The sequence below is a fragment of the Urocampus carinirostris genome, chromosome 16 (genome assembly GCF_059441175.1).
Source record: "Urocampus carinirostris isolate Australia breed hairy pipefish chromosome 16, RoL_Ucar_1.0, whole genome shotgun sequence".
Lineage (NCBI taxonomy): Eukaryota > Metazoa > Chordata > Actinopteri > Syngnathiformes > Syngnathidae > Urocampus > Urocampus carinirostris.
This window is the reverse complement of record NC_142364.1, coordinates 32,374,505-32,387,123: the sequence shown is the minus strand read 5'-3', so window position 1 is coordinate 32,387,123 and position 12,619 is coordinate 32,374,505. Positions and strand designations below refer to the sequence as shown.

The following is a 12,619-nucleotide window of genomic DNA, read 5'->3' as shown; positions in this document are numbered from 1 at the left end:
TCCTGTATGGGTGGTTCTGAAACAGCAATAACACCCCTTTTTATTAATCTTTAGATATTTTAAACACTCAAGTGTCAGTAGGAATGTTTTCATCTGAGAGTCGGTTAGGAGTACATTATTATGAATGTTTAGCAAATTCTGATTCTGACTGTAAATGATTGTGTCTGCGTGTTCTGTTATTAGCTGATTATCAGTAATGAATCAGTTAATTAGTAAAACTATTAAAACCATTTTTACCGTTGTTTTACATTGTTGGGTTTACGCAATTTGCTATTTCTGACTTTATTCTCAAAATAAAATGCAATGGTAGGTTCTAGAGTTGTCATGTTGACAATGTAATATCCGTATTTTGGTTATGTTGCTGCTTTATTTGGTTTGACTTTCTTGAATTTTGTCGTGAAACCGTTGCAATATATATATATATATCATTGAATATATTGCTAATGTTTGCATTGTAGTTATTTAATAAAAGTGCTTAACATCTTTGTGCTGTGTTAATCGTAATTGTAAACTAACAGAAGGGGATTGGTTGTATTAGTCATTGATCATGACATTTCAAAGCAAAATGTATCAGTCTCGTTTGATACAACCCTGTATTGACTTGAATCGGCTCTATACAAAAATTCCCAGTATCACTTATACCTAGGGTGTACCCAGCCTATTGCCCGAAGACACTTGGGGTCACACCCATCATTCCTCTGGTTTGGATAGGTGATATAGAATGAATTTAATGGAGGGATTAAAAAACAAACAAATATTCCTTTATGGCACATTAAATCCAAAAGCAATTGCAATGGGATGATTTGTATTAAGATTTTATGTTTTAGTTGAGTAAATCAGTGACTTATTTATGAAATATAATTGTTTTCCCCTTGCCGCCAAACAAATAATTCCTGCTTTTGAATTTGGCTTAAATTTTGCTTGCTTAAAGGATATACGTTTGTGTTCTTGGTTATGTTGGTCCCTGACTAACACACTGAAAAAGCTGTCGCATTAAACTTGCTCTGCAATGTGAAATCTGGCAGCAGTTGTGATTACAAATACACACAAGAATAACTTGTCCGGAGGCTGCATATTTTAAAATTGTGTTTGGGGGCATGATATCGCATGCATGTGACAAAAACAAAAAGGCATAGTCAAACAAACTGTACATGGTAATAACCTTTGCATCGGAAAGGCTCTCTGCAGTAATGATTCCCCCCTTTCACAGTTAGGCATCAAGAATGGACAAACACTGTATGGGCATGCTTGAAAATACATTTTTAGTTTGGTTATAAATTTTGAAACTGTATAAATTTATGTCACTGGATGCATACTTTACGTATTTTGATGTATTTATACTTTTACATGTTGCCTACATTTCATTCTATCTAAAACAATACAATTTATATGCTATGTGCCGATCACACAATTAATATACATTTTGTTATTTTGCTTGGAAAAAAAGTTAAATATGTTGTCAGGAGGTAAATCGCTCATCTTGGGTTTAAGAGGTCGCAGGTTCGATTCCCTGCTCCTTCGTGTTATATGTCAAAGTGTCCTTGGGCAAGACACTGAATCCCTAATGCCCCCGATCAGCCGGTAGTTGCCTTTGCATGGCTGACGCTGCTATCGGTTGGTTTGTGTAAAAAGGGAAAGTGTGAATCTTATTGTAAGTGCTTTGAGAGGTCTTCATTGACTTGAAAAGCTCGATATAAATGCAGACTATTAAAATAAGAAAACTATTTAATAATTATTTCTGTTTTACTAAAGAAAAACTAGAATGATTTTACCTGATTTTTGCATGAAGTATTCACCTTGACGGACCCACACACAGGCCAGGGGTACACATTCCTCAGTTTGAGAACCAGTTGTTGAAGATGCAGCACATGTGATGGTTCCTAATGGCTGTTTTACCAGCAAGAGCCAGTGAATTGTAGTGATATTAAAAATGCATGCAATTTAAAGGAAAACCATTATGTTTTTGTATTACTTTAGTGAGCCAAGCAGAGATCCGCAGGTTCGAGAGCGTTCTCCATTCAGGCCCCGGTGCTGTCGAATGCTCTTCCCCCTGAGATTCAATCTGTAACCTCAGTGGAAATGTTTAAATCTAAGCTTAAAACACACTTCTATTTTATAGCATATGAATAACCTATATTTTATGTTGACAATATAAGGGGATGGTGTCATAATAGTCTGTAGTTTGCAATAGTCTTTGATCCGTGCAGCCCTTTGATACTCTTTGTGATTAAGGGCTATACAAATAAACATGACTTGACTTGAATTGACTAGAAGTCAACCTCGTACATTTAAGATTCATTGAGCAATTATATAAAAAATCCTCCAGATAAAAACAAACCTAAAAGACTTGACTTTGAAACTACTTTAGTGTTATCAATATGACACCAAGTTAAACCACCAAAGAAGGACGTGTTAATGAAGCTTAAATTCCATTGTCTGGGTGGTGAAAACCGCAAAAGTACAATACATTTAAGCTCATGAAAAAGGTAAAGTATAAACTTTACATTTGTCTGAACTATTACAAGATATAGTTGTTTATGCATCATATAAACACCTTTAGAAACTTACGGCATTGCCTTGTTAATCCTTCAATGTGGATGAGGATGCATTGGACATGCAACAGTCCTGTCAATTATTGTCTGAGTCTCTGTTTATTTTGAGCTAGCGGGACTGGAAGTGACACGAGCCACTCAGAAGTAGTATTATTTCGTTACACTTTTCAACTTAAAGCTTCAAAAACACAAAATATGTATGCAGGACACTTCCTTATGAACTTACATCAGTTTTTAGCCTTGTATTTTAATACTATACAGACAGTAACTTATTTATTAAGGAAAAACAAACAGTTGCTGTAAGAGCAACACAACTACCAACCATTCTTTGTGGAGGAAATTATTAGTGATGTCTGTATCTGGTATCAGTCCATCTACCTTCCTTCCTTCCTTCCTTCCTTCTTCATATCCCTCAAGAGGGGTGACCGACAGCAAGACAAACATATACAATTACAAAGAAAATAAAAGGGAAAAATTGCAAAAAGCACATACAAAAATGTTTGGACCATGGCCAACCCAAATGCCCAAACACCCAAACAAGTTAGGCACTTCGGCACCTAAGTCGGTCATGCTTTTGTCCCTCCAGATGAAACGGGACACAAGAAAGCGGCCATGTCACTCGGGTCAGGGTGACACAACACACTCTTGCTTTTGTTCAACAGCAGGGCACGACAGCTTTCACTGGTTTACCCCCTGCCGCATCATACAGGTGCCCTGCCCATCCTTTAGAACGCGCCCAAACATCCCACTATCCTTTTACAACACCTCTCCACTCATTCCTATCATCAACAATAGCTCTATCTTTCACTAGATTTAGACCTCTTTCCTGCAGTGCACTCATAACACCATCCATCCACGTCAATCGCGGCCTTCCTCTTGGTCTCCTTCCATTGACTTCTGCTCTGGTATCAGTCCTAATGGATAATTGAGTTGGTGTTGGTCTGAGTAATACGGTATTGGGTACTAGAAATTCGCAGCTGTAGATATGATCATTAATTAATTAATTAATTTGTTTGTATTTGTCTCTGTAAAGACCAACAATGAGATAAAAAAGTATGAAGATAATTGTAAAACTAACGGCTAGACTAATGCTACTAGAAACTAGAAAGATAAAAATTGAATGTCATATTGAAAAAAAAGGTTTTTTACGATTATTTCATTTCACAAGTAATAATGTACCTTAAATTTACGTCTTTGCCTAGCCAGCAGAGCCCCAACAAGACACTCAACATGCCAATCGAGTAAGAATCTGCTTCTTTAAATGAACTTCCCTCATTTTTTGACAAAGTGAGCAAGGTAAGAGGTTTGTACGGAATCTTTGTTTTGTTGTTTTACCTGTTCCACAGTTCATAGCTGACCGTTGCTGTTTCATTTTTGTAGCTGGTATGAACACAACCAAGATGCGTTACCTGGGTATTTGCTTGATCCTACTTGGGTTCATTTGCAACACTTATGGCCAAGAAGCATTAAATCCACTTTATAGGTCCAAAAGGTAGGGTGTGTTTATTTTTGTTTATCGATTAGGTTCATTTTTTATTTACGGTAAATTCCGGACTATAAGCCGCTACTTTTTTCCCAAAATTTCAACCCTGAGGCTTATTCAGTGATGCGGCCAATTTATGTAATTTTTCTAATGGCCGCCAGCGGCGCTCGAGTACAAAAGGTAAGATTTAGACGGGTGGAATATATGCGCCGAGGAAGACTGCAACTTCTTGGCTTGTAAATTAAATTAGCGTAAACATACCCTCATTATCCATAATGCAAAAAGAAAGGCACATGACGCAGCTTTCAAGCTAAAAGCAATCGAGCAGTCTGGACGGTTTACCGTGATTTTTACTAGTACGGTATGTTTTTTTTACCAGACCCGTTTACTGTGTTGCGAGCGTGTTGCTAGCGTGTTTTGGAATAAGGGAGCGTGGGACGACGTCTATATGACAAAGTTTCTTTCCGACACTGAGGAAGACGACTTTGATGGCTTCAGTTCTAAGGAGAAAGATGAGGACGGTTTGCGGGGAATTTTACAAGTATGGTATGTTTTTTTTACCAGACCCGTTTACTGTGTTGCGAGCGTGTTGCTAGCGTGTTGCTACCATTAACTGCCCTGTTACAGGCACCTTTTGGGATGAAAGTTATATTATTATTATTAAAGCTTTGAAAATTCTCTCGGTGTACCGTCTTTCTTTGTAAATATGTGTAACCCATGTATAATATGTATTTGCAACTGTATATTTTTGTAATGTATTTATTTGTATTTATTTTAGACACTTATTCTGATATGTTTTGCATGGGCAAATGAAAAAGGAGGGGCGGAACAACCGGGGGTGACGGGAAGTGGGGTAAAGATGAGGAACAGACAGACCTGTTTGTGGATGCGGCGGACAGTAGTGGATATATATTTTTCCCACCCTTACCTTTGGAAATATACACTTTTTTCCTTGGATTACTTTCAACGGGACCTGGACTCTGCAGGTCTGCATCAAACCTTAAGTACCGGTATAATTTTCCGTTCAGGACATTTAGTTTCAATCACGGGACTTAAAGTCGGGTTTGGGTTCGCATGCGGCTTATATACAGGTGCGGCTTGTGTAAGTACAAAATCGGTTTTCCTCTTAATATGTTGTGGGTGCGGCTTATAATCAGGTGCGCTCTATAGTCCGGAATTTACGGTGTATATACTTATTTTGCTGCTTAATTCTTGTAAGAATATCTTTTGTTGTACTTACAGCACAAACATTACTGTTGTAGCCGTAAATATATCTCATCCATTTGTATGTTCCAAAGGATTCAGGAAAGTGTTGCATCAGATTCTAGTAATTGTTTGACAAGCACAAATGGGCCACATATTTCAACAAACACAAACTCTCCCAACTTCACTATGGATCTACGGATGCCCGGTGTCACTCCAGCTGCGGTAAGCATGCTGAACTATACAACCAAACTGGAAAGAAAATAATCACCTTTTAACAGTACTTTATTCTTCAGTATTTTATTGTAAAACAAAATTTGCAAGTACCAAATATGGGGAAATAACATTCCATCTTTGGGGACTGGTAAATAGTATGAGTTCAGAAATACATTTGGTCTTGTACTTGATGCTGCTCCAAATTAAATGTAGACATTACAAACATCTTGTAAACGGAATTTTGCTCGATTATTTATATAATTCTTTTTTTTTCTACAGAAGAAATAACATTTGACTGTCCTTAGCTATCTGTTTTCAAAAGGTTATCCTTAAATCAAATTTGTTGGTATTTCAATTTTTCAAGTTCAAAAATGACATTTTGCTCCATTCATCCATCCATTTTCTGTAACACTTATCATCACTCGGGTCGTGGGGGGTACTGGAGCCAATCCCAGCTATCTTCGGCAGTGGGCAGGGGACAGTCTGAATTGGTTGCCAGCCAGTCGCAGGGCACACAGAGACAACCATTCAAATGCTCACTTAAACCTAGGGACGATTTAGGTTAATTAACCTGTAATTACCAATTAACATCTGCATCTGTTTGGAATGTAGGAGGAAAACGGAGTACCTGGAAGAAACCCACACATACACAGAGAGAATATGTAAACTCCACACAATGTGGCAGGTAGCTGTATTTGAATCCTGGACCTGTGAATGGTGGGGCTGACGCTCACTCAGCCACTGTACCACCGGACATGCCCCAGAAAACCGAAAATATTTTGCTGCCTTATTCATCAGCGCTGCAACGGTTTCTTGTTTATATCCCTTTGGCTACCACGCCACAGAGTAAAGTAGCAAGGATGTTGTCAATCAAATATGATCATAAAATATACATTAATAAACACCAGGACACAACATTTCTCAAAAAGAGAGAAATTTGTATTTTGACTTTTTTTCCACCAGAATTATATCTAAACATTTTGTGAAACAATCTTTAAGTGATTTGATAGCGCAGTCTGGACTGAAATTACAAAACCAAGAAAGTAATCTGTACATTTTTAAAAAATGTACATGAGAAAAGATACTGCGTTTTGAGTGTATTTCTTATGCTTATATATTTTGATGAAGGCATGTCTCAGACTTGTATTATAAATCAAGTCAAGTCATGTTTATTTGTATAGCCCTTTATCACAGTCTCAAAGGGCTGCACAGACTACCTGTGAACTGTTTCATTGTCATCGGTCTCTTTTATATTTCATACATTTCTTACTGTATATCGATAATTTTAAACTAAATGGCCATAACAAAACAAAATTGGTTCAATACATAGTTGTCTAATGCACTTCTGGTTTACTTTTAACTCACTTTGAAACTGGTTATTATGGCATCACTGTTACGTGAGTAATTTGTCGGCAAATAATATTTTACTGTTGATAATTTCTGGATTATTTGTTCTGTATTTCTTTTTCAGTCGGACACTTACCTATGTATGGCTTTTCCTGTGCCAACTCGTCATGCTGCATATGTCGGTGAGTATCATTTTCTAAAAAACAAAGTTGTAAAGTAAAAAGGATTCTTTTGGGTAGAAATGTGTTGCATTCCATATTGGATAGCTTATAGATTTTTGTTATCTTTAATTTTTTTTTAAACATTACATTTGTATGTAATCTAATATATTACTAATATCATTATATGTGAAGGAAACATATAATTTAATGTATGAAGAAACTACACAGATCCACTCTAATGATCTTGGTGAATGTTTGATTATGATTTAGGACTATTGACTTAGATAATCATTTATTACAGATTTTCAAATCAAGTAATGTTGCCAGGCCAGAAATGTTAAGCACCAAGTAAACAGCAGCTAAAATGTGAATGGTTTGTGGATTGAATTAATCAATAAGTATGAGTGAGTATCAGTTGAAGGGTCTGCATAGGTAAAATAACTAAATCAGTTGTACAATATGTGACTGGGTGTTATAATCGCTAGCATAAAAACGATGCCCGGCAATGGGGTAAGTCTGCTGCTAGGCAATAATTGGATTCACAGTGTCAAACGATTGGAATTTCTGAAACCTCGCAAACCCCGTTGCTCTCTGCATCTTTGGAATGTGATTCAGTGAAAATGAGCTGGATAACAAGTTGGGCCAGTCGTGAGTTGGTACTGGCCAGTAATTGAATAGCCCTGAGGTACACTGATCACATGTTTAGAATGTCCCACAAAAGAGTGAAAGACAACACAGACAGTTTATTGATGACAATTAAATCACTATATTTAGTATTATAGAATATAACTAGAACTTACAATTGTCGACTCAGTCCATGTGTTTAATAGTCAACCCCCTTTTTTGTTTTTAATATTCTTTTGTGTTGACAGATTTTTGAGATTCAAGTAGCCGAGGTACTTGTTAATCCCCTCGATCACTCATTGCATTTATTATCAATATCATAATGACAGTAGAATAAGACTTTTTTTTTTAGTGATTGTTGGGAAAGGCTACCATTTTTCGTTAAAAATTTAAAAAATATCAACTTATGATATTACTAATGTTGTTACTATGTTTTTAGCAGATTAAAATGATTAAAAGTTAAAGTCAACCACTAAAACCTCATGTCAGCCAGAAATCAAGTTTACCAGAAAATCGCAATGACTCTTACTGGCGAGCTATTTTCAGAACCTGTCCGTGGGCTACTCTGGCGTTCTTAGGGGGCTACTTGGCCCCACGCTGGAGACCCTTCTTGTTTGTTATGAAATTTTCCTGTAAATAACATTAACTTTTATTTGAACAATACTGTTGTATTTCTTTATATTGGACCTATCAATTCAACTACTAATTCTGTTCAATCATCAAATGGAGTGCCATGTCTAATCTCGTTTTATACATGTTTCACAACGTTTATCAATGACAATAAAGACTATTCTCTTCTGAATACTATTCTGTTCAAATTACTTTGCCTGCTTTCAGAAATAGTTGGGGGCATTTTTTTCTCATTTTTTTCCAAACCAGTGTTATATTTGTGTCGTACTGTATTCATATGTTATATATTCTCAAAAAAAGTTTTTTTTCCTCAGTGGACTTCATTCCTCAAGCTAGTATGAATACAGTCCATCACATGCTGCTGTTTGGCTGCAGTTCCCCAGTCTCCACCAAAAACTACTGGTAAGATCTAACTTGATGTTTGTTTTTCATGTATTAATTTACTGTATTTTTCATTTTGGCGCGCTAGTACTGTGGATGTCGCCACTGGCCAGCAATTATTCAAAAAAATCTTTTTAGCCTCGGTTGGTTTGGATTGGGGGTCAGCAATAGTCGTATCTGGAGCCGCATGTGGCTTTCTGGCGCTTCCTAGTGGCTCTCTGGCGCTTCTTAGTGGCCCCCAAAGGCATTTTTTCAAAAATACTTGAAGCTGTATACTCACTTTTGTAAGATAGTTGGTTGGTTGGATCCCTTAACCACTCGGGTCATAGGGACACAATTTCCCGTTGAGTCTCGGGCAAGTACAGTGTGGTGGCCCCGATTCCTATTGCAGACTTTTTTGTGTGTCAGGCATGTGTGTGTGTGTGTGTGTGTGTGTGTGTGTGGGCGGGGGGGGGGGGGGTTTCCGTAGAGTCCAATATGGTTCTTTTAACATTTTGGGTTGCCAACTTCTGCTTTTGCATTAAAAAAATGCAATGGAAGGTAAAACATTGCATAAACATGTACAATATGTATTCACATACAAGCTGATCTCCTAAAATTATTTAGAACGTTCTATCATATTTAGTTACAAAACAAAGTATTTTTGTGTTTGGCCAAAGGATGTGACGCAACCACAACTAGGGCATCCCATTCATTGCCAACTGTAGTGACACAGCCCGACTTTGAGGGAAGCTGCAGCACATCAGTCTATCATCAAAGCAAGTTAAAGTATAATAGCCAATCACTTTTGTGGTACTGTGCTGGCAGGTTAATGCCTACAGGTGTGTCTAGAGTATAAATAGACCTTTGACAAACAATAACCCTTGTGTACATACCATTTGCGAGCACTCCGTTCAGGGAAGGGCAAGCACAAGCGACGTCATTATGCAAATAAGCGTCTTTTCTGCATTTAACTTTTGACATTGTATAAAGGATAATTTCATTTATGTCACTCGTATAAGTAAACAAAGTACCATGCTTGTTTGCTCCTCACTCCACTGCTGCCTACTGTCCCTTTACAAGTTGTACTTGTATACAACTAGCTAAAAGCATAGACTTAATCCGTACGTGAATATTAACAGCTGTAGCATTTAAGCCGTAAAGACAGAAAGTAAAATGGAAATGTCTCAGAGAAATCCACTTAACACATGAAGCTTGTTTAGCGAGAATCCTTTGTCTTTGTACTACAGTTCTTTGTCGTACCCAAATATCCAGGATGATTAAAACCGCGTATTTACAGTGATGAGCACAAGTTAAAAGATTATTTAAATTGGTATACATGCAAGAGAAATCAGAAAATAAAGGACTAACCCAACCATTTCAATGGGATTACTTAAGGTCAGACTAAGAACCTAATCAGATTTCGGTGCACATTAACATGGCTTTAAATACCGGAATATTGCCAATTATGTATTTCCCTCTATGTAATGAAAATAACTGTCAAGGGTTTTCGAGTGTCTATTAAGACTCCATACAAGTCTATTATTATTTATTATTAAGATTAATGTTAAACTTCATTTAAGTCATCATGTCAGTTTTAGAGTAAGGTATTAGCCATTCTGGTGCCCTAAGGTGTGCTTGATTTTAATCAGATTAGGCATTAGTTTTTTTTTTTTTTAATTTTTTTTTTTTCTTTGCAGATAACTGTTTTTAGTGCTACAAAACAAAGTGTCTGAATTTACTCACTCTGACGTTTTTCTATCAAGGGACTGTGGCAGTGTACAGGGTACTTGTAAGGATGAAGCATCCATTTTGTATGCATGGGCTCGGAATGCACCGCCAACAAAGCTACCAAAAGGCAAGTTTTACCCAACCGGTTGCCGGGTCTTGTGTAGTTAAAGCCCAAGCTCACAATGTATGTCGCTAGCTGACCTAAAATGTGATGGTGAAATTACAAGCATTTTAATTTATAAGCTGTGTGACACACTGATAATCGTTAGCGTTTGGAATAAAGACTACCGTATTTTCCGCACTATAGGGCGCACCGGGTTATAGGGCGCACCCCCAAAAAATAGTTTTTGGTCCTATATCTTCCATAGATAAGGCACACCGGATTATAAGGCGCTACAATGGGAACGTCGACATTACATTTTAATTTTTTTAATTGTGTCTCTGTTCTTCAATAGATGTGGGTTTTGAAATTGGAAGGAGTTCAGGAGTGTCTTACTTGGTCCTCCAGATACATTATGGAGATGTCAGCACTTTCCAGGGTAACTACTGAAATTTTGACTTGCCTGCAAAACCTCTGTATGGAGAGATATACCTGACCCATGTCCTTCTGTCCTTCCTTGTCTGTTTTGACACTGAAATATTGTACCATTCTGTTCTTATTTAATTTGTGCAAAGTGAAAATATGACAATTTAATACTGTTTAGGATGATTTTATACTTATTTGTCTGTTTGTATATAAAAAAAAAAGATGCCTATATTGTTTGCATTTTCTTTTTTCCACAGATAATCACAGAGATTGCTCAGGTCTCACTCTAAGCTTAACATCCACCCTGTGAGTACCTTATTCATTTTCTATTTGCACGTTTGTTGTAACAACAATTCTATAAATTATGTTATGCTCAGTAAGAGAGGGCCACTAATTTAAATCACTAGGGTCGGGGGGCTCGTTTAGAAATTGCAATTTGATTTTGTTGGGTTATGTTAAATTATTGTATATTAAAAAACTCAAAATAGGAGAGAAGACATCAATTACATTTGAACTTGCATGGAGAACAGGAGAGGACTGTACAAAGAAAATGCTCACAATGCCAGATTACAAATTTGTTCTGAAAGCGCTTTCCCTTGTGTATTTCTTGTAATCAAAAATCCTAGGTTCCAAAAATCATTTCTGCCCTAAAGGGTGTGGAAATCAAAGAACAGCAACATTATTGGCTAATCATGACAATGATATAAACTGCACAATAGTCAAATGAACAACAGCTATATATAATAGTCAAAATGCTACAAAATACTTAAATATAAATAAATAAAATAAGTGTTTAAAACAGGGACTTAGTACTTAAATTAAATGGTCTGCATTTATATAGCGCTTTTCAGGTCAATAAAGACCTCCCAAAGTGTTTTATAATGTGCTTTACACCCAGACTGATTGTGGAGGAGTCAACCATCCAAGGCACCTACCTCTTATTCAAGGCAAAACCAATTTGATGAAACAACAAATATATTTTAAAAATAACATGAAAATCAACAAATTATGTTGATGTCTGGATTTACAGTTTTTAATCAAAAAATGCAAATGAGAAAAACTGGATCGGCCTCCAGGCCTGGGCTCCTGGCCACATGTTTTAACACTCAATTAGGTGTTTGAATATGCCTTGTGACTTTTTAAAATCAGTCGTGTAAAAACTCTCCAAACGTTATTCTTTCCACCATGTTTATTCACACAATATCGGGTGAAACTGTACAAAACACACATCAATATGTGCATAAAGTGCATAATGTATTTTAATGGATGTTAAATCAATAGACTTATTGTTCTATAGGCATGTTTAGGTATTCTTTGGTTTGCGGGCAACTTAGCACTTAACAGTGCCGTGGTGAGTTTGTGGCAATTGAGATACTTCAAATAACTGTAACATCACACAAAATCCAACATTAATACTAATTTGTATTAGCTCAGATAACTTTTGTCTGCTAGCTGTATTGCGCTAAATTACTAAAAATTGACTTTTGCAGGCTGTAGGACAACAATATCAGCAATCCTGTGATTTTTTTTACTTTATTTGTTTTGCAGGCAGCCATTCATTGCTGGTATATACCTGCTTGTGTCCATGGACACTGTTATCAAGCCAGGAAATAGAGGTAACCTTTGATTCTGTACACAATATGTGTGATATATGCATATTATATTTTGCAACAAATGAGGGGGCAGGCTGAACAGGATAAAGTTTATAAGTTAATTTACATTAAATTATTTTATTATGGCCACATTAGCTCCAGCCTCTACTCGTTTGAAAGGCTCCGTTTTCCAA

General features: G+C 36.7%; 2 protein-coding genes across 6 annotated transcripts in view; one reads left to right on the top strand and one right to left on the bottom strand.

The window, feature by feature from the left end:
• pomk (protein O-mannose kinase) overlaps positions 1-2,614 on the bottom strand; it is a 30,034-nt gene extending 27,420 nt beyond the window's left edge. The window contains exon 1 of the mRNA XM_088355599.1: positions 2,569-2,614. The gene's annotated coding sequence lies outside the window, so the exon portion shown is untranslated. The remainder of the gene's footprint in view (positions 1-2,568) is intronic.
• The window catches only part of pam (peptidylglycine alpha-amidating monooxygenase), a 46,192-nt gene that overhangs the window by 4,591 nt on the left and 28,982 nt on the right, over positions 1-12,619 (top strand). For 2 of the 5 annotated variants that reach the window (XM_088355597.1, XM_088355593.1), the window contains exons 2-10: positions 3,755-3,848; positions 3,933-4,044; positions 5,334-5,463; positions 6,926-6,983; positions 8,531-8,618; positions 10,343-10,434; positions 10,763-10,846; positions 11,091-11,139; positions 12,382-12,449. In XM_088355597.1, coding sequence (XP_088211723.1) covers positions 3,938-4,044; positions 5,334-5,463; positions 6,926-6,983; positions 8,531-8,618; positions 10,343-10,434; positions 10,763-10,846; positions 11,091-11,139; positions 12,382-12,449 — 676 coding nt within the window. In that variant the 5' untranslated portion in view covers positions 3,755-3,848; positions 3,933-3,937. Of the gene's footprint in view, positions 1-3,138; positions 3,262-3,754; positions 3,856-3,932; positions 4,045-5,333; positions 5,464-6,925; positions 6,984-8,530; positions 8,619-10,342; positions 10,435-10,762; positions 10,847-11,090; positions 11,140-12,381; positions 12,450-12,619 lie in introns of all 5 variants that reach the window. The other 3 variants (XM_088355594.1, XM_088355596.1, XM_088355595.1) reach the window with 3 other exon arrangements.